The sequence below is a fragment of the Tamandua tetradactyla genome, chromosome 5 (assembly GCF_023851605.1).
Source record: "Tamandua tetradactyla isolate mTamTet1 chromosome 5, mTamTet1.pri, whole genome shotgun sequence".
NCBI lineage: Eukaryota > Metazoa > Chordata > Mammalia > Pilosa > Myrmecophagidae > Tamandua > Tamandua tetradactyla.
Genome location: NC_135331.1, coordinates 179,080,796 through 179,103,788, shown reverse-complemented (window position 1 = coordinate 179,103,788; position 22,993 = coordinate 179,080,796). Strand labels below are relative to the sequence as shown.

The 22,993-nt window shown below is 40.2% G+C and overlaps 1 protein-coding gene across 3 annotated transcripts in view; it reads right to left on the bottom strand.

Moving 5' to 3' along the window:
* SLC35F1 (solute carrier family 35 member F1) overlaps positions 1–22,993 on the bottom strand; it is a 430,621-nt gene that overhangs the window by 48,365 nt on the left and 359,263 nt on the right. For all 3 annotated transcript variants that reach the window (XM_077162752.1, XM_077162753.1, XM_077162754.1), the window contains exon 4: positions 4,325–4,484. In XM_077162752.1, the coding sequence (XP_077018867.1) occupies positions 4,325–4,484 (160 nt within the window). The remainder of the gene's footprint in view (positions 1–4,324; positions 4,485–22,993) is intronic.

Here is a 22,993-nt window from a genome sequence, read left to right as displayed (position 1 = left end):
GTTTCCGTTGAAATAAATGTTAAATGTCTAATAATAAGGGAGCACTGTTGTTATAGGCCGCCTACATCTTTGATGAATGAGCTGTAAGACTCAACAAATGTATTATGGTAGAAAAAGCATATTTTGAAATGCAAGAAATACATTTTTATAATAATAAGCTATTTTAATGGCATTTTATCTTAATCCTATTACTTTCTAACCTTATTTTTCATATTGATAGGTTTTCCAGGAAAGGAGAAAAATTACGGAGATGTATCTCTCTGGCCTTACAAAGTCCTATTTTATATACTCTAACATCTTGAATAGTCTCAGGGGCCACTTTTATCACATCTTTTCCCCAGCATCAGGTAACACAGAAAAGGACTTAGAGAGGAGCTTGTAATGCTGATATCCTAAGATGGTGAAGACAGAAAATACATATATTAGGTACACTGATTTTTACTAACAAACTTGAAAAGCCATCTCATTTCAACTGAGCTCAAAAACCTGGAAGCTTACTGTCGTGGACGTGTTAGCCATCACTGTGGTGGCCAGCTGTATCTGTGATGTGCATAAAACTGGAACCTAAGTGTAGTTTGTGTTCCACCTGCTTTGTGCACCACTCTACAGGCTCACAAGCAGAGTGACTCCAGTTGGGGTGGACTGCAGACCCTGATTCCTACTTCTGATTGCAGTGGTTGAACTTACTGGTAAAGTTTTCATCAGAAGGTTCACTAGACACAGCTTCACTAGTTGTGCCATTTTTCCTGGCACATCATTCTGTGCCTTGACATTTATATCTTGTATCTGGGATGTCTGGTGTCATCTGAAAAGGTTTCCTTCAGCAATGTTTAAATCAAAACAAGGAATTCCTGGATGGATGATGAATTAATAGTCTAACAAAGAAGAATTAAAACAATTTGTTTAATGACGATGAGGTCAAAGTAACTTTGAACAGGCTGATATCAATGTACTTGAGGACAAAATATTCAAAACCACAAGCTAAGTTGAACTATGGATCAAAGAATACAAAAAGGATCAAGTCAGACATTCTATTTTCCTGGGAAAAGCTCTTGATATGGGGATGATCTTGGGATGAATATCTGATTAAAGTTCAGGTGAGTGTTCGAAGTCCTTTTGAAAAGTTTTATGTCCCTGGCTGGTTAACCCAACAGAATCAACTCTACCATTAAGGTAAAAACAAATGGAATATATTTCATAATGATGATTACCAATTTTAGGATTAAATTGACCTCAAACCCAGTGTGTCCTTTTTTTTCTTTTTAAAAACATTTTATATAATAACTTACATTACTGGCTAGATGCTAGATAATGTTTTTCTAGAGGGAAATCTGAGTTCAATCACACAAGATATTGTACAGTGAGCCTTTGGATCCTATATTTGGGCTGGCCTTAAATCATCATACCATGTACTTTAGGCACTGAATGTGGTCCACAATGATAAAATCTACGTCTGTTAACACCAGTACTTCATGGGTCAATAATGCAATGATGGTGTGTGTCTTAAACACATTTACATGAATAGATAAAATGCCACTCCTGTTATGTTTTAGCCACATCTACATTGTTTTTTAAAATGATGACTTTGAAAGGTCCTTAAACCCTCAAATAGACTTTCTTTTTCTTAAAAAGCACTCTTTTCTAACGTTTCATTTTAAAGGATGAAATCTTTTTTTTACAGGATTAGTGAATACAATTTAGTGAAGTCTTTTCAAATTAGCTTAACATTCAAGGCTTATACGTTCAGATTTATCAGGAAAATTGTCTTCCTTGACTATGTAATACAAGATCTCCAGGGTGAATGATGTAAGTTCGGAAAGCATAATTTTCATAAATAAGGGTACATGCTTCTGTTTTGTCTGTGTTTACACAGGCAGAGCAAAGGCACAAAGTGTAATTAAATTGTGACATTAGGACAACTGGTCACATTCTATCAGACAAAAATACAATCTGATTGATCCAAAGAGAACATCCAAATCAAGGTCACCCTGTGCACAGAGCATACAATAGGCCTTTGCATATGATGATATAATGTCTGTTGATAACTGGGAAACACTGATTATGTATTAGGTGTCAAGATGGGGACTGATAATGCTGTGTCAACCCAGGTTTGTGGGACTGAGGCTGTTTCTCTTTTGATCTGTGTTGTGTCTTCAGCTTCTGGCACAAGGAAGAGGGAAGTAGGCCTGGCCTCGAGGCTGGGGGCCATCAGACCCTGCTCTGTTGACTTTGTTAACTTGGACAAACCACTTGGCTTTCCTGGGTCTTGGCGTTCTTGTGTGTCCAAGAAAAAGGAGCTGAACACGGTCTCTTTCAGGAATAAAGCTCTATAGCGCAACTTAATATAGAATGACATTCTTTTCGGTACTTTGCATGACCTTGTCTCAAAAGGGAAATGCCCCAGTTTTGAGGTTTTATCATCTAATTCCCTAGAAGAAGGAGCAATTCCAAGAACTACAGAAATATACTTCCTATCTCATTCCTAATGTTAACAAAGGGGCCCATTTTTATTTATTTTAAATTTCTTTGTTTATTTTTATTAGAGAAGTTGTAGGTTTACAAAAAAATCATAGAGGAAAATACAGAGTTCCCATATTATGTATCTGCCCCTCCCCCCACCAGTTTTTCCTATTATTAACATTTTGCATTACTGTGCTACCTTTGTTATAATTGATGAGACAATATTCTTATAGTTATACTATTAACCGTAGTCCATAATTCACTGTTTGTGTTTACAGTCCTGTGACTTTATAAAACCATAACTGTAACACATATGCTTTATATAACATATATACTTATGCACATGTATAAATAGCCTAAAATTTCCCCTTTAACCAAATTCAAATAAATTATTCAGTGGTGTTATTACATTCATAATGTTAATTACAATCACCACCTTCTATTACCCAAACTCTTCCATCACTCCAAATAGAAACTCTGTACCAATTAACTCTCTCCTCTCTTCCCCCACCCCAGTCCCTGATAATCTGTATTTTTGATTCTGACTCTATGAGTTTGCTTATTCTAATCATTTCATCTCAACAAGATCATACAATATTTGTCCTTTTATGTTTGGGTAATTTCATTCAATATGGGTACCTTCAAGGTTCATACATATTGTCACAGATATTAGAACTTCATTTCTTTCTACAGTTGAATAACATTCTAGTGTACATATATACCACCTTTTATCCTTTCATTGGTTGATGGGCACTTGGGTTGCTTCCATCTTTTGTCAACTTGCAAATAATGCTGCTATGATGACTGGTGTGCAAATATCTGCTCAAGTCCCTGCTTTCAATTCTTTTGGTTATATACCTAGAAGTGATGGCTGGGTCATGTAGTAATTCTATGATTAACTTTCGGAGGAAATGCCAACCTATTTTCCACAGCATCCACACCATTTTACATTCCCACCTAAATGGACACAGGTTCCTATTTCTCCACATCCTCTCTAACACTTGCAATTTTTATTTAAAATAAAATAGTAGCCCTTCTAGTGGGTGTTAAGTGGTATATCATTGTGGTTTGGGGGGACCATTTTTTCCTGTCCCAAAAAGCCTTTCTATAGCATAGGAATTTTGATGCATTTAAAATTATTTAAATGTACCAAAATTTTAATTTAATTGCTGCAATTCTTTAAAGAGGGGTTTCTGGAAACAATGCTGATCAAGGCTCCCTGGAAATATTCGTGGTAATTTGACGAGTTAATCTTGAAGCTTTACCTGGTGGTCTGCCTATGAGCTGTCTGTTGATACCAATAATCTCTTCCACAAACAAACAAAAAAACCTGCATGAAGAGACTGAATTTAGCTTTTCCTCATAGAAATATTGAGCATTCCTAATCTGGAGTTCAAACTTTAAAAATCCACCGTTAAACCTATATATGGACCTTCGCCTAAGACTTTGAAAGTTCAGTCTTTCCCTGGCTTGACACCAGGCTGGCAGGCCGTGGTGGAAGGGCCTCTGTAGTTCATAAGTAAACTGACCCATGATCATTATAGCTAATGAGCTGGTCAGCTCTGGCCTCCAAAAGATCCTCTAGGTAGGCCCTGATGCTCAGTTATAAGCACTGTCTGAATGTTTTGAATTCATATAGAAGGCGTATGAAAGCTGTATTTTGCTTCCTTCCTTTATTCAGAAAACATGCATGAAGCATCTCCTGTGTGCAACTGTTTGGGGGTAGGGAAGCAAACATGACCAAGACACAGAGGCTGATAAGACCAGTTGTTTATGTCCTTGTTTCCACCCAACCAAGAACATTCTCTGGCTTGCCTTGGCTGCACACCAGAGGTAAGTAACCTGTGAACACCTGGATACTCACCTGCTCCCTGATGCCTCCCCACGAGCACATCGGCCCCGGCCATGCAGCCCATTCCCAGGATGCAGACGACGATGCCGACGAAGTGCACCGCCTTGTACCGGATCAGCAGGAAGAACCAAGAAAGCAAAATCACCACTGGGATCACAAAGCAGTCCAGGAGCTGTTGGGAAGGAGGAGAATAAACAATAACATGTGGCTCAGGTGGGGAAATATGCCATGAGAAAAATAATGTAGGTCGGTAGAAAAGGTTACGTGCTTCCCCTGAATCTGTGATTTTTGTTTAGACCCAGGAAGTCTACAGAAAGGACGCAGTTAAAGCCAACTCTCTGAAATAAATGCAAATTAATCTTACTTTTTCATTTAATTGCAGACTTCCTCTAAGCCTTAAGGGAAAGGGGTGAGGGTTAACCGATAAGGCAGCAGGGGGTCAAGATTCTGCTGCCCCTACTGTGTCCAGGGCAACTTGGCCTCCTGTATTCCCCCAAACTGCGTCAAGGTCACCCGGAAGACAGGCATGGGGAGAACATGCCTACCACTTTAGAGTGTCCCACTACTTTAGGGGAAAATCTGAAAATGGGAGGTGAGGGTGCAGAGTTCTTATAACACTTCATAAATTATTAGAATTTAGACAAAAGAAACACCTGTTTCTCCCAGACAACCATCTCCCCCCCACCAATAAAAGCTACTTTAATCTGTCCTTGAAAAAAGATTGCTCTAAATGTAAATACAGTATTAGCCTCAAAAGTTTAAAAGTCCTTCAGAAAAACTGTTATAATGAAGAGTAAAACAAAGATGCTGTGCATATAAAAAGTACTTTGATTTCATTTCTTATATATTTTGCACAAATTGTGAGATTGTATTTGGTCAATGGAAGTCTCAAGAGCTGGTGGAGCATTTGCCCCAACATGGCGATTATGTCTCGAGATACGTGGTGAAATGAGAAGCATCTGGTGCCAGGAGTCAGAAGACACGAATTTTAGTTCTAGATCCCACTTAAATTATGTGACCCCTAGCAAAGCACAAAGTCATGAAATCTCAAGTTCCTATCGACAGAATGAAGATAATTCCTGCCTACTTTCCCCACACATCACTGTGAAGCTCAGAAACAATGCACGTAAAAGAACTGTGTAAATTACAAGGTCCTCAAAGCCTGTCTAGAACCCTGCTTCCGAGCAGATGGTCTCGGCACCATGGCACTGGAACTCCATGGCTCAGTCACTACAACACCCTGGTTAGATGCAGTGAGCTTTGTGTTTCCACTAGATAAAAACTAAATATCCCCCATGATCTCAGACTCCATGTAACAAATGCGAAACTCAGGATCTTGTCCCACTGCCCAGTATAGCTCAACCTCTAGAATCCTAAACAAGTGGCTCCTACCACCAGCACTTAGACACAGGGCAGTGATTCCTAATACCGCCACCCTCACTGCCTATGACCTGATTCATAGAACAAGAGTTCTGCCAGTTCTATCTTCCAAGCGTCTCTCAAGTCTATTTATGTCATCCCCACCCACTTCTGTCACCGAGACTGGCTGCTTCCTCTTCTACCTGCAATATTCTGTTCCTTCCTGCCTACTGCCTTCACTCCACCTTACCTCCTTTTCCTCTGGGCAGACCCGCACTCACATGCTGCCTCCTCAGGAAAGCTTCTCAACCCCCATCAAGCAGATGCTGACTGATGCTGTCCTTGCATCCTGTACTTCTTGGAAATGCCAACTGCAATAGTACTTAATTGTGGCATTACTGGTATAATGTCTGACATTCCCAGAGCTTCTGTAAATTCCAAGTTCAGGACTGTATTCCCAACACCCAGAACACTGCTTGACTCATAAGAACTGCTCAATATATAGACACTGAAGAAATAGATACTAGGATATTCAATGATCAGAAACATCAAAATGGAGTCCCCAAGATTCATCAAAGGCTGAAAACTGTTTGCATATTCCCAAAGCATCTCTGAAAGGTAGAGTGGCTTTTTGGCATTCTAAAGAGCATTCAGGGTCACCTCTATCCCTGGAGCTTTTGTGACCTGTGCAGACCATAATTCTCTATGCACGGATCTTCTCGCAAAAATGGAAGAATCAGAATATTAAGTTGCCCCCAGGGGGATGAAAAGGTGATGGAGGGCATGTGAATGCTACGAAGCACTGGGATGGCAGGGGCTGATGCGAGAAGTGACAGCATTCCTAGAGGAGCTATGTGTAGAGGGTGGCATTAGGGCAGATAGGGTTGTATTACAGCTCACAGTTGCTCACTGCACAGTTAATTAGCAAGTTAATAAGTGAATGATCCTGTTGATGTGATAATATGCTCTAAGGCAGGTTTTACAACGTGTCACAAATGCTACTTAAACATATTAGGAAATTTCAGTTTGCCAGTGGTAACTGTTTGCTGGGCATAAAACGGCGTTTTGTCTTAAAAATGTAAAGTGATTGAATCAACAGCTGAAATATTTATTTACATGCTCCACAATTAGGATTTCATTATCATGCTGCAAGTCCTGGGTTTAGTGGAGCGGAAGGCCTCCACTCCTGAATTATTGAAAGCAAACCAGGCCGCCATCCAATCTTAAGGGAGGGCAGAAATGAGCCTCTTTGGTTCTCATGTCGTTAGAAACCCCAAAGCACCTGATGGGCCTGAGATCTATTCCCTTAAGGGGCTAGAGTTGCAAAATCTTTTCAGATAGTGTTGGTCAAGAGGACTTTTAGAAAGAAGAGCAGGGGGAAGGAGGATAAAATCCAAGCCAGGGTTTCTGTGACATTGAAACTTGGAAAGCCTGGGACTGGGCAAATAGTAAGGACTCAATAATTGGTGGCTGAATGAATTAATGAATGGACAGGCTCTTCGTACCACTGACTGTCTGAAAGGATATCATCAAGGTATCAATTTGGGTGGGAGAAATCTTCATTTTGCAAGACTGTCCTATGCTCTCTGCAGGGTAATTAACATCCTTGGGCCCTGACCACTAAAGAAATGCTCCTACATATTTATAAGTGCCCCTAGGGTCAGTATCTGCTCAGTTTAGAAATACTGCAACCCCTTTATTTAAAGTTTGAGGACTTTAGAAGTCCCAAGAAGTGATGTGATGTGCTCAAGACCACACAAGTTATTGGTATCGGCAGTTCTTTCATAATATTTTTTGTAAATAATATTTTAAGGAAGATCAACAACAGGAATAGTTAGTTGTGACAGCTGGAGGCCTCAACGCTGCATCTGTTACTACAAAAAAGAAACCATTTAGTAGCTGCTGTTAGTAAACAGCCTATTATTTTCAAATGATTTTTGCCTTTAGACTTCCCCTGTAGTCATAGGGCATAAAACATACTGACAAAATAATTTTTCAATAGTTTTCTGGTAGTTTAAATCCTAAGCAAACTTGTGGGTTAGAGTAATAAAAGAGAGAAGAATTATAATAGATTCCTATAATTGAGGCTGTTAAAAAAAGAAAGTTCCACCTCTGAATCTGTCATTAGTATGCTGAGTAGATTGAAAGTTTTTTTGCATATATTTCTCTATCCAAAAGGAAATTATAAAGTATCAAGATAAAAACACAAAAATGAATTTCTTAATCATCTTATGCTCTGAAAAGTTTCAAAGAACAGTAAGTACTCTTTCGGAAGGAACATGTCCATAACCCCTTAGATTATCATAGCATCTTTTGTCATCAGGACTTACAGTAATTTTACTCTCCTTATATCATTAAGCATCAGGCAATACCTGCCAGAAAGGTCAGCCATTCCAAAGTATTTGCTTTTATTGATAGGAACACTGAGGCACACAATGGCTTGGGCAAATTCTCAAAAGTCCTGGTGATAATTTAAGGATTATTATTATTTAAGCACCGTAGTTTTAAATAAGATTTACAGTGGTTGCATAATTTGCAAAGCACTTATCTTTCTTAATCCTCATCAGGGCCCTTTATGGAAGGTCTGCATATATTTACTTCGTAGATAAGAAAGCTGAGGTCCAAGAGAAAAGCAAGTTAGTGTCAGAGTTGGGGCTAAAATAGTAGTCTCTAGATATTCTAGATCAGTGTTCAAGAGCAGCTTTCAGAAGTTATTTAAATTAAAAAAAAAATCTGTGATGATATAGTTTTTAGGACCACAGAAGAGAGTCAACATTCAATGACATTAAAGCTGTTTTGTTTTTTAATGTTGGAGGATCACAGCGCTAATTCAACTTTTATTTTCTTCTTCCTGCTCTCCTTTTCTCTTTTCAGTTTCAGTCAATGGTTTACCAGCTGATCTCTTCCTGCAGTCTGTGATCGCATTTGGTTATGTGCCCCACCCCCTAATAGCCACTCAAGCTTCTCTGCCTCTCAGTGCTGCCTCTATCATTTGCGAGTGCTCCCTAGATCCTCACAATCTGTGCTCACTCATGACCCCTCTCCCCCCACCCTAACATGGTCCCGGCACTCTCCTCGTAGTAGTGGACAGTCTCTTGGACATGGCATATTTTCCGTGTAGCAGTGAAATCCTCTGCTTTCATAGCCTGCCAAGCTTCCTTCTAGTTGCCGGGGTCAAGTCTGGTCCACAGAGACCGCAGCTCTAAATCTGGGATCCATTAAGGAACCCCACTAGGGGCCTAAGGCCTAAGGCAGGGCAAACGCTAAGAAGCCCCAGGCCCAGTGGTGGTGGTGGGGGGTTGGGGGATAGGGGGTTAGGGGGGAACGGCAAGAGAAGCAGAAGGGAATTCCGCTGGGTGGGCGGCGTTCCTGCCTCGCATGCCAGGTGCAGTAGCTGCTATCGGCCTTGGGAGGCTCCAGGTGGAAGTTCCAGGGTCCACGGGACCCTTATTCTTTGTTTTCTTTCTCATTTTTTCTTCTGGACAAACTCCTTCCAATGGGCTCTCGGGCCTGGCTCTGCCAGGGATGGCTCCCGCGGCACGGGCACCGCAGTGCTGTTCCCTAGCTCTGTGGGCACCCCGACTCTACAGGCACCCTCTGCGCTGCGGACACCCCAGGCCTGGCCGCAGCAACGTCGGCGCGCGCACCTGCCCGCCGCGTGCACATCTTCACGACCACGCCCACACCTGCGGCCCACGGCTCTGACCCCCACCCTCCTTGGTGGTGGGGAAATGTTTTTAACACTTATTCTCCAGGTTCTCTAGTTATAAAATATTTCTGTGCACTTTGATTTAAACAGGCTAGTTCTGGGCCCCCACAGGAGCCCATCAGCGGCAGCAGGTGCACCGGGTCCTACTCGGTGATTTGTGTCCTCGTCCTTCCTAAGTGACAGAGGGCAGGGACGATTTTACCTGCCTTATCACAAAGCCCGGCTGCGCCCACATAAAGGAGTCTTGCAGCAAAAATGCAATAAATAAATGAATGTTGTGTCGCTTGGCAGGATTATGAGTTCCCTGGTGGTAAAGAAGGTGACTGTACAGACCCCAGGATTTAGTAAATGCCCGGTAAATGTTAGCAGAATGAAAGAATGCTTTTTTTTTCCAGGTTAACTCTCTAATTTTGCATTTCCCATGACTGCCATTCTGCTAATTTTATGTATCCTGTTTCTTATACAAAATGTGAATTTCATCACTTCAACTGTAGCTGTAGGGTTTATCACTACATAGTGACTTTAAGAATTTTACCATTAAAATTATATTCAAAGACATTATAGACATACAGACACATCAATGAGATACAGTCACAAAAATCCTGAGGGTTGGCTGGTTGAGGGCTTATTGGCACTTCCTTGATTACTATGATACTATATACTTTTTACTTATACAGAATTTCATTCTGTTACTGTTCAGTCACCATCTCAGAATTATAAGGTGGTTAGAGTTAGTTACAAGCCGTTGTGCTACATGAACTTCAAAACTGATACTGAGTGATTAAATAAAGGAAATAATATAATTCTTCTCTCTATGACATATCTTACGACGACTGTGCTGGCTTGAAGCTGCTATGTACCCCTAAAAAGGCCCTGGTGTTTTAAGCCATTCCTGTGGGTGCAGACCTGTTGTGGGTGGGACCTTTCGGTTAGGTTATTTCAATTGAGATGTGACTGAGCCCATTCAAGGTGGGTCTTAATCCTTTTAACTGAAGTCCTTTATGAGAAGATAAGGACAGGAAAAAGCCGAGATAGCTTAGACAGCTTAGCCCTGGAGAGGCTAAGATAGGATGCACAGAAGCTCAAAGAGTTGGCCCCAGGAACCAGGAGCTGAAAGCAATGAACCCCAGGAAGCAAGGACCAGCAGATGTCACCATGTGCCTTCCCATGTGACAGAGGAACCCTGGATGCCAGAGATCTTTCTTTAGAGAAGGTATAACCCTGTTGATGCCTTAATTTAGACATTTTCATGGCCTTGGAACTGTAAGTTTGTAAACTAATAAATCCCCATTGTAAAAGCCAGCCTATTTCTGGTATATTACATTCTAGCAATTTTAGCAAACTGAAACAACCAGAAAAACCTCAACAACCTCACCTCAGTATCATATTTGGCATTGGAAAACTGCATTCTTCTCTGTCTCTGTCTCTGCCTTTTTCTTTCTTAATGTATTTGTTGACAAAACATCTATACTGGGCTCCTCTAGTACTGGCTGATGAAGGAATTCAGTTTTGACTTATTATTTTCATAATAATGTGTTTTAACGGCAAAAAGGCCCATGGTCTCTCACTTATGTTCTTAGATTTGGGCTTATTGACGATTCACCATCATACAGAAACTCCTTTTCAAAACAGCACTCTTTTGCTATATATGTACGCACACATATATGCTTATATTCAACAGTCTACAAATTCTACAAATTCAAAAAATACAGAAAAGTTTAGCAAAGAAAATAAAAATCATTGATCATCACAGCAAACTGAAATAATTACTGCTAAGGTTTTGATGTATTTCCTTCCAGTTTTGGAATAAAGAAATTGAGACCATATATTAATAACAAAAGCACACAGATTGTGAAAACCTTGTGTCTAATGCTCCTTTTTTTTTAAAGGAAAGACAGAGAGAAGGAAGGAAGGATAGAAGGAAGGAAGAAAGGGAAACATTTTTAAACATTTTCTTGTATTCTGTTTCTCCGTTTTTGTTACATGGGCTGGGGCCGGGAATCGAACCGAGGTCCTCCGGCATAGCAGGCAAGCACTTTGCCCGCTGAGCCACCGCGGCCCGCCCTCTAATGCTCCTTTTATCTAGGGTATGGGCAGATGAGTAAAAAAATAAATAAGTAATGTGGGGGGTGAGGGGTATAAATTGGGTTGATTGAAGTACTAGCGGTCAATGAGAGGGAGGGGTAAAGGGTAGGTGATGTATGAGTTTTTTCTGTTTTCCTTTTCTGGAGTAATGCAAATATTCTAAAAATGATCACGGTGATGAATATAACTATGTGATGATATTGTAAGCCACTGATTGGACACCATGTATGGGCTGTATGTGTGTGAAAATTTGTCAATAAAAATATTAAAAAAAAATAAAAGCACTCAGTGGATTATTACTTCCTGTTTTTTTTTTTTCAATTTAACCCGAACCTCTATTATAAACACTTTGTCATACCATTTGATTTAGGCCAAATTTTCTATTTCAGCTACAATTCCCATATCATAAAATTCACCCTTTAAAGGTGTATAATTAAGTGGTTTGTGGTGTGTCCATAGGTTTAAGAAACTATCACCACATCTAACTTCAGAATTTCATGATCTCAAAAGAAACTCCATACCCATTAGCAGTCATTCGGCATTCCCCATTCCCTGCAGCTCCTGGCAACTGCTAGCCTACTTTCAGTCTCTATAGATTTGCCTATTCTGGATATTTCATATAAATGGAATCATGCAATGTGTGGCCTGTCGTGTCTAGCTTCTTTCACTAGCATAATGTCTGCAAGCTTCTTCTATATTGTAGCATGTGCCAGTACTTCATTCCTTTTTATTGTCAAATGATATTTTATTGTATGGATATACCACATCTTACTTCTCTATTCATTAGTAGATGAACATTTGGGTGGTATCCACCTTTTGGCTATTATGTGTAATCCTGCAATGAGCATATATAAATAAGCTTTTGTGGGGACATATGCTTTCATTTCTCTTGGGTAGATACCGAGAAGTGGAATTGCCAGGTCTTACAGTAACTTTATGTTTAACATTTGAGGAATTGCCAAACTGCTTTCCAAAGTGTCTGCTCTATTTTACAACCCTGCTAACAAAATATGAAGTTTCTCATTTCTCTACATCCTTGCTACCACTTATATATATATATATATATATAAATTCTAGCCATCCTAGTGGGTTTAAAGCGGTATCTCACCATGGTTTTGATTTGCACTTCCTAATCACTAATGATGTTTAGTATCTTTATATCTTCTTTGGTCATTTTTATATCTTCTTTGGAGAAATGACTATTTCAATCTTTTGCCCATTTTTAAATTGGGTTATTTATCAATATTCCTTTTTTAAAGTACTATTTTAAATCACTTTTTCTACTTTTTGAACACTTTTATTTGTTCCCAGCTCTTCTTAAATATAAATTATGCTTCAAAGAACATGCTTGTACATAAACTTTGCCTACGTCTCCGAATTTTTCCTTAGGGTAGATTCCTAACCATGAAATTACAGCTATACTCATCCTTAACAGTCATGTTTTTGCAGCCTTCAACCCTCCCCAATTAAAAAAAAAAGATTCGGGTGGGCAGCGGTGGTTCAGTGGCAAACAAATATCCTGGGATTTCACAGATTTTCTGTAATAATCATAATCTTGTCAAATGTTAAATAAAACCTTTTGGGATAAGTCTACATCTTTCTCTAAAGTCTTATCAAATTACAAATAAAATTTTTAATATGGATGTTAAATTTATTGTAGTTGGTAGAAAATTTATCTCAGTTGGGTATAAATCTTATTTTTCTAAAAGGGTGCAGTAATTTTGACATCAGAAACACTTGGTAGAGGTTTTTATTGGTTTTAGTCAAAACAGAAAATGTAGTAACATAGCACTTAAATGTTCTATTTTAGGGCTACTGTTAACTCACAAAATTGATCCAAACTATAAACAAAATTCATCCCATTTTTTAAAAGAATGAGTGAGTAACTTTGCCTGAAGGTGGAGGAAAAGACCAGTAGGCTACTAATTTTCAAAAAAGGAGGAAGTGATTTCTTGCAAGACATTAAATTTTTTTTTTATTAATTAAAGAAAAAAAATTAACACAACATTTAGAAATCATTCCATTCTACATATGCAATCAGTAATTCTTAACATCATCACATAGATGCATGATCATTTCTTAGTACATTTGCATCAGTTTAGGAAAAGAACTAGCAAAACAACAGAAAAAGATATAGAATGTTAATATAGAGAAAAAAAATAATAATAGTAAAAAAAAAGACACAAACAAACAAACAGACAAACAAACAATAAAAACCCTATAGCTCAGATGCAGCTTCATTCAGTGTTTTAACATGATTACTTTACAATTAGGTATTATTGTGCTGTCCATTTTTGAGTTTTTGCATCTAGTTCTGTTGCACAGTCTGCATCCCTTCAGCTCCAATTACCCATTATCTTACCCTGGTTCTAAGTCCTGTTGGTCTCTGTTACCAGTGTCATATTCCAAGTTTATTCTTGAATGTTGGTTCACATCAGTGGGACCATACAGTATTTGTCCTTTAGTTTTTGGCTAGACTCACTCAGCATAATGTTCTCTAGGTCCATCCATGTTATTACATGCTTCATAAGTTTATTCTGTCTTAAAGCTGCATAATATTCCATCATATGTATATACCACAGTTTGTTTAGCCACTCGTCTGTGAAAGTAGAAAGACAGCCTACACAATGGGAGACAATATTTGGAAATGACATATCAGATAAAGGTCTAGTATCCAGAATTTATAAAGAGATTGTCCAACTCAACAACAAAAAGACAGCCAACCCAATTACAAAATGGGAAAAAGACTTGAACAGACACCTCTCAGAAGAGGAAATACAAATGGCCAAAAGGCACATGAAGAGATGCTCAATGTCCCTGGCCATTAGAGAAATGCAAATCGAAACCACAATGAGATATCATCTCACACCCACCAGAATGGCCATTATCAACAAAACAGAAAATGACAAGTGCTGGAGAGGATGCGGAGAAAGAGGCACACTTATCCACTGTTGGTGGGAATGTCAAATGGTGCAACCACTGTGGAAGGCAGTTTGGCGGTTCCTCAAAAAACTGAATATAGAATTGCCATACGACCCAGCAATATCATTGCTAGGTATCTACTCAAAGGACTTAAGGGCAAAGACACAAATGGACATTTGCACACCAATGTTTATAGCAGCGTTATTTACAAAGACATTAAATTTTTAACTTAGATTTTACCACTTTCAAACAGTTACTTTAACACACAAAGACATAAGAGATATATAAAGTTAGTTAGCATCTCATGGTATTTTACATCTTATGACATATGCTTTGTAATAACATGGGTGAAGATGATAAGGAAATCTAGGTAACTAACATGGGAGAGTTGTTTGGCAAATTAGTAACAGGCATTTCAGGAAATCCCCATTGCATTCCAATTTTGTACTTACAAATCTAAAACTCACCATGGCTTATTCTTTACCTAAATTTATAGCCCTAAGACATCCTCAAGAGAGCTGAGGCTAGCATGTTTTCATTCCATTAAAAGGCCTGTATTTTAGACTATCTTTTGTGTCTAAAATGCTACATTACTAGTTTCTTCTTTAATGTTGGGTATTATAGTTCCAAGCACTTCTCTTCTGGATTCTAACTGGCAGAAAGTAATAGCTCGACCCATTTGAAATTGCCATTTTTTAATAGGTCAAATTGGTTGAATACTGGCAATTTCACATGGCTCAGCTAAGAGATTCAAGGAACCAAATGGAGATCAAATACCAGTTGTATTAACAATAGACCTGGACTGAAGAAAGCTGTTTTCCTCCTATATCGTACTCCAATTTAACCTAACCCCTCTTAGGCAGATCTACTGGGGAAAATGGTTGTCAGGCTTCGGACCTTGTCCCAGAGGTCCTTCCACAAGGAAAGCAGGGAGGAAAGAAACACTCTGGTTATAACTCTTTCCTCCTTTTTGTTTTCTTTTAAGGCATAGCAACTCCACCAGGTGGTAAAATCACCCACTGGATATTGAAATAGCTATTTCCCCTTTGGGGAGGAGCAAGAAAGGAATGGAGAGAGAGGAAGAGTTTTCTCCCATTCTCCCAGAAAAGTGAGTGAAAGTCTTCCCTGGCTCCCATGGGGTCAGGAGTCCCTCTACATTCCTTTTTTGACACACATGCTTTGGGTGAGCTATCTACTCACGTAAACGTTCATTGCTTGGTTAATGATCTACATATCACAATATTTGGCATAAAAATCTCTGGAAGGAGAAAATCAGAATCTAAAAGAGCAAAATGTTAATAATAGATATCTTTGAATGCAGATAACTGAATCTTTGCGACCCCATGTCCAAATTTTCTGACGTTTCCAAATTTCCTCTCTTAATAAAACAACACATTATGAGTGCGTAAAGAACTACAATGATCAGATGACTCTTTCTCAAAGGAAGTTGCTGGTTTGTGTTACTACAAAAAGGGGGTTGGGGGGGATGCTAGGCAAGTGCTCTCTGGCCAGTGGTGCATAATGAGGAGGTGACCTCATCCCTCTTCCTAATAGTCTCTGCCCAAAGGAGGCCTCCTTTGCCAGCTTTCAGCTCCTCATTAGCACTCCCCCCTCCAGCGATTCACAGGGAACAAGAGCCCCTTGCACTGCCCAGCTGTCAGAGGCTAAACCTGAGGCAATTGGTAGGTGATTCCGGCAAAGACAACACTTCCCTACTCTCCTTTCCTCTGCTTCTAATTGGCAATTCTCCCTGGTTTCTAAATGTGACATATATTATAAATTCATCTCCAATGAGTAAAACGGAAGCGTTAACAGGGAAGGATCTTAAAAAAGACAAACTTTGCAGACACAACATAAGTTCTCTCTCACCCACAGTCCAGCCTGAAGAAAGCTGAATATAATTTGGGAAATGCACACTTACGTGCAACCAATAAGCAATTTAATTCTGTGTGCTCTCATTACATAGCCATCCCAGAAGCATTTTAAAAGCCCAAGCTTCTGTATAATCTCTGCAAGCAGCATCTTTCATCTGGAATAGAATTTTCTGGTAGACAATGCCTCCCTTCCCATTTTTTTCCTTACCACAGCTGTTTTATTCATAACATGACCCCTCCCCACCAACTGCATACCTTAGGACCTAATGCTTAGGATTTACTGTTTTAAAATATTCATATTGGACAATGCCATATTGCTACCATGTTGCTCACGGGACCCAAACTAATAAAATGTGTCATTGTGCTATTTGATAGCCGTTTTCTAGGAAATGTTCTGTTTTTAGGATTTAGGAAAGATTTTCAGCAATCCATTTCTCTTGCTGTTACTGAAAAGGACTTAAACATTTGAATTACATGTGTCCTTTTGTTCCGGTCATCAGAGCCTCCCTTTTCTTAAAGCATTTTCATTTTGCTTCTTTGGGTTCAACTCTCAAAGGCAAAAACAAACAAACAAAGGACACTGTCATACACTGAAAATCTGGGACAAGTACCTGGCAATCTAGGTGACTGGAAGATACAGGTAATTAAGAGACAGGAGCTCCCTAGCTTTGGTGTAGAAAAATCTGCCTGAGGTGAGAGAAGGGCTGTCCCAGAGGACAAACTTCTTCCAGGTGAACATCATCCACACGTTAATCAGCTTTAATAAAGAGGTTTAACTGATTATCATCAAACCAGATTCCAAAAGAATTAACATTTACTGAGTGTCTACTATCAGCCAGATGCAACACTAGATTCTATTTCTCCCATTTTACAGATGAGGAAATAGAGTCTTACAGAGGGTAGGTAACTTTCTGGAAGACATAATAGTGAGTGTCAGAGCTAGGATGTGATCTCAGGTCGGTTGTTCAGCATACCCAAATAGCTCAAGCAGTTAAGGTCCTGGCAGAGAAGAAACTCTATTGGACCCAGTTGTTATGAAAATTGTCAGCTGGGTAAGCTTCAACTCAATCTAGCAGACTTATGGGCCCCCTCTCACATTGAGACTGCTGATGGGAACAAAAGCTAACTCAGAGGCTGCTGAAAAACAATCACTGGTTGGGAGTCTGCATTTTTTATAATAAATATGGTATATTTATATGTTCTGAAGGTCATGGGTCTTGATTAGATCACCAAGGGAGTAATTATAAATGTCAAGAAGATAGTGTTCCAAGAGGAAGGAGTGACCTCTGGATATCAGCCACTCAGAATTCAGTCCCAGCAACAAAGTCACTAGTGGTCCCATTTACCAAGAGAGGGATCACGGGAGAACAAGCAAACTGAGGGCAAGGGTATGAGTTAGATTTGAACTATGCTGAGCCATAGACATCTGTGGGGCATCCATAACATATCAGCCAGTGGTTATATGGCTCTGAAGTTTCTAAGATGGATCCAGATTGGAGATGATTTTTAGAAGCCAGAGCAGTAGGTGAAGTCATTCTGGGCAAATGTGGACATGTGCGAATGACCTTCAGAAACATATAAGGATTAGAATTATGTGCTTTTAGTGATGGGTCTTGGACACTGTGTGGTTTCTTGTGTGTGTCTGGAAAAGTAGTCGCCTTAAGTCAAGCAAGCACTAACTTGTATTTCTTATTTATAGAATTCATGAACATAAGAACATTAATAATAACATTAAAGAAAGCACACATTTCAAAGCACATATTGAAGGAAATGAAAGTTTTCTGATAAAATATTAATTCTGCATTAATTTTGCATTACTTTTGATTGCTCCCAGCATTTAAACAGCAGGGAGAAACACTTTCAGAATCTAGAGGAAAACATCTTGTCCTTTTGGGGGAGGTGTGTGTCTATTTCTAAGTCTATCTCACCATTATGGGTTTTATTCACAGAAAGGCAAAATCAGATTTCCATCTCACTATGCTTTTATTTATTCATTGACATATTTATTGAATGCCTACTATGTGCCCAGATTTGCTACAGGTGCAGAGTGAACAAAACACTGCAGCCTGCATCCTCAGGACTCTTGTCCAGGAACACATCTTTCTTCCACCCAGTTCACAACTAGTTTCTTTCCCCAAGGACTTGCCTGGCCCTGACGATTCCACTCTCTGTTCTTCAAAACCCTCCCTCAACACAAAAACAAACAAACAAAAAAACCCCACTCCTCCTGCTTCCCCAGCCACTCTTCTCCTCCCTGTTCCCTCCCTACATCCTCTTTCCACCCTCTCCGCTGGCCACGTTCCTTTCACCATGCAGGCACTTCCTGATATCACACTTACTCCCAATTGCTGTTTAGCTATTTATCTCCCCCTCTTCACAGCTCGACTTCCTGAACGATTAATTTACAATCAATGCCTCTGGTATCTCAGCCCGTATTCATCCTTTAAGCTATGGCAATACTGGCAATTCCCTTTGCCATGATCACCAAAGCCAAATTGTATGGATGCTGTTGACTTCTTGTCCTACTGAGCTTCTCAGCACTATTAGCCATGCTCTTTGTGAATTCTCTCCTCTCTTGGTTTATCTGACACACTATTTCTGGCTCTTCTCTCTTCTATCTCTCTGGTTATTCTTCTTGTCTTTTAAGGGGACTCATTTTGTTCTTTTTGTCCCTCAGAGTTGGTGTGTCTGACGGCTCAGTTCTTAGTCCTCTTGCTGTCACAGTCTACATATGCCAGCCTTTGTCTCTCACCTACCTCTTTCCTTCCTGCCAAATTTATTGAAAAACTTATATTCAGCCACTATCTCCATCTCTTCAATATACTTTCAACTGCTCGTCTCACTGCCATCTAGTTTCTGCTCCCCAAATATTCGCAAGTACATTCTCTGTTTCGCAAGTACATTCTGTTTTTGCGCCCAGCAGACACATGTTCGTTCTTAACCTACTCAGTGCAGCATCTGGCATTCCCTTCTTCAGGCACCTTTAGCTGCCATTCCTCCATCCCCATGCCCTTCATTTCATCTCTCTGATCTTCTTCTGACTCCCTGATAAGGTCTGGTTAATGGGCTCCTGGATCTATTCTCATCTCTTAAGTGCTTCTCAGGGCTTTGCCATAGGGATCTTCGCACATCTCCACATTTGCCCAGAATGACTTCACCTTCTGCTCTGGCTTCTAAAAATCATCTCCAATCTGGATCCATCTTAGAAACCTCAGAGCCATATAACCACTGGCTGATATGTTATGGATGCCCCACAGATGTCTATGGCTCAGCATAGTTCAAACCTAACTCATACTCTTGCCCTCAGTTTGCTAGTTCTCCCGTGATTCCTCTCTTGGTAAATGGGACCACTAGTGACTTTGTTGCTGGGGCAGAAGTCTAAGTGGTTGATACCCAGGGGTTACTCCTTCTTCTTGGAACACTTTCTTCTTGACATTTATAATTACTCCCTTGGTGATCTAATCCAGACCCATAACCTTCAGCAACATCTTTATGAAAATGACTTTCATAATTCTACTTTCTACTTGGACTCCAGACCCAGGTACCAACCACCCCCCAAGCTCTTCCTGGCTGTCTGACAGGAAGCTCCATGCCTACATGGCCAAAGAACAACTTTAGATTTAATGTTCCAAACCTGCCCTTCCCTAGATTCCTTCATTTCACCACATAGCACAATCATTCACCCAATTTCTCAGGTCAAAGACTAAGGAATCATCCTCGACTCTTCTTTTTCCCTCAAACTTCCCCCATCCCCTATACAGAAACTCAAGAAACCCTGTTGACTTTATTTTCCAAATGTATCCAACCACCTCTGTTACCTCAACAGGTAGTACCTAGCTTCAAGTTTGCATCATCTTTGACTTAATGTCCTTTTAAATGTCTAACTGTGTCCACTCTTACTCATTGATAGTCAATTCTCCATTAGAAGCCAATGCGCTCTAAAATGAAAATCAGATCACATGAATCCCCCACTCTAACATTGTTATGATTTTCCTCAGAACAAATCCAAATGCTTTCCCATGACTCACAGAAACTCCCATGATCTGGCCCTACCTCCCTCTTCAATCTCACCTGTCATTACTCCTAACTTCACTCACTCTTTCCATTTCTTGAACATGTTGAGCTCAGAAACTTTGTCTTTATACTGTTTCCTTTGCTCAGAACTCTCTTCCCCATATCTTTTAAATTCTCATTCCCTCAGTTCTAGTGGGAGAGTCAGAAAATAAAAACTACCTATATCTTAGAAGGTATGCTTCAAGAATGTTGCCTTCTTCATGCTGCATCGCGTGTGTCCATGGAAAAGTACATACCATATATGTCTGATAAATATTTGCCAAACACGTAGTAGAATATAATATTGACTGATCCTTATTCTTTGCATACACATCAGATATGTCACCAAATCCTATCTTTCCAAGGGCTTAATATTCCTTAGAATCTCTTCACTTGTTCTATCCTGCCTATGGCTTCCTGATCAGGTCATGTGTATGACTCACAAATCTCATCATGTCATTCTCCCTGTTCTAGTTTGCTAGCTGCTGGAATGCAACACACCAGAGATGGATAGGCTTTTAATAAAAGGGGATTTATTTCATTTGTTCTTCAGAGGAAAGGCAGCTAACTTTCATCTGAGGTTCTTTCTTACATGGGAAGGCTCAGGGTAATCTCTGCTGGCCTTCTCTCCAGGCCTCTGGGTTCCAACAACTTTCCCCGGGGTGATTCCTTTCTGCATCTCCAAAGGCCTGGGCTGAGCTGCGAGTGCTGAGATGAGGTATGCTGAGCTGCTTGGGCTGTGCTACGTTGCATTCTCTCATTGAAGCACCAGCCAATTAAGTCAAATGTCATTCATTGCAGCAGGCATGCCTCCTAGCCAACTGCAGATGTAATCAGCAACAGATGAGGTTCACTTACCATTGGCTCATGTCCACAGCAACAGAACTAGGCAAGTTCACCTGGTCAAGTTGACAACTAAATCTAACTACCACACTTACCCTTCCATTGCCTTCAGAATTAAATCCAATCTCCCTAATATCCTTTTGTCATCTGTCACCGACTACATCTTCAGCCTCTTTGTTTGTCTCCTCCATCAAACTTCATGCTGAACCATGAACCATTTTCAGTTCTTTAAAATGCCTTGATCTTTTTGGCCTTGTTTCTTTGCACCTGCTGTTCCCCCTACCTGTAGATCCAATCCCCTTCTTCTGGACCCCTTGCTTGGCCCCCTCCTACTAATCTTTCAGAACTTGGTTAAGAGGATACTTTCTCCAAGAAAGTATCTCTTTGGTTCCCTAAGCTGAGACTGCCCTCTAGCAGAGGCTCCCACAGACTCTATATTACTGAATTGTGTTCAGCCTGCTGCAACATGATCATCCTTACTTGTCTGTGTTCCTCACTCAACCATATATCCCTTAAGGGCAGGAATTCCTCTCTCTTGTACTCACTATAGCTAGGATGGTGATTGGCACACAGTAGTAAATTATTAATATTTATTAATCCATTCAAAATATTTATGGTGAGGGGGTGTGTATTAGTTAGGGTTCTCTAGAGAAACAGAATCAACAGGGAACACTTGCAAATATAAAATTTATAAAAGTGTCTCACGTGACCGTAGGAACGCAGAGTCCAAAATCCACAGGGCAGGCTGCGAAGCCGATGACTCCAATGGATGGCCTGGATGAACTCCACAGGAGAGGCTCGCCAGCCAAAGCAGGAATGCAACCTGTCTCCTCTGAGTCCTCCTTAAAAGGCTTCCCATGATTGCATTTAGCATCACTAATTGCAGAAGACACTCCCCTTTGGCTGATTACAAATGGAATCAGCTGTGGATGTAGCTAACGTGATCATGACCTAATCCTATGAAATGTCCTCATTGCAACAGACAGGCCAACGCTTGCCCAATCAGATGAACAGGTACCACAACTTGGCCAAGTTGACACCTGTCCCTAACCATGACAGTCCACCCCTTGTCAACTTGGCACCTATATATATATATATCACCTTAGACCATACTTAATTTCCAAATGAAAACAAGCACACATTTTTTTCTTTTACCTGACAATACTCAACTGTCCTGCATATAACTGGAAACACATTAAATCTCTCCAGAATAGGGTGCAAATCCTTGGGCAACATTCATTCTTAAACTTGATATCTTACAACTTAAATAGTATAACACAAACAAAACAGCATTACAGTCCTCGTTTCTGTAACTGATCACGTGGTTGAAGTTCATATTTATCACTACCCTCTTCCACTACCCATTCCATGTTCCCTTTCCCCTCAGCAAGCACTTCAGCTGGCCGTGGTTCTTTGCCTGGTGGGGTGACCCAAACTTTCATTCCTGAAGTCTCAGAGCCATTAGTGGTCCTGCCTGGATTGTGTTGTTGCAGTTTTCCATTGATTTTAATCACAGGGCATGGTAGTACTAATAGACGCCCCAGGGGATCTCCTATATTCCAAGAAAACTCTTCTTTACCTCCATTATGTAGTTGCAGTCCTACTTCCTTCTGATAGTCAGGGTCAATTACCCCAGACAATAATGTAATTCCCTTCTTGGTGTGTTGATCCAGAGGCATAAGTAGCCCAAAGTGGCCAGGTGGCAATCTTAACTTCCAGTTCAGTGGTATCACTGTTGTTTCTCCTGGAGAAAGCACACCCCGTTTTGGAACTAAAACCTGTAGACCAGCAGAACTCAGGGTAGCAGGGACAGGAAGCAAAAATTTTCCTAGTGGA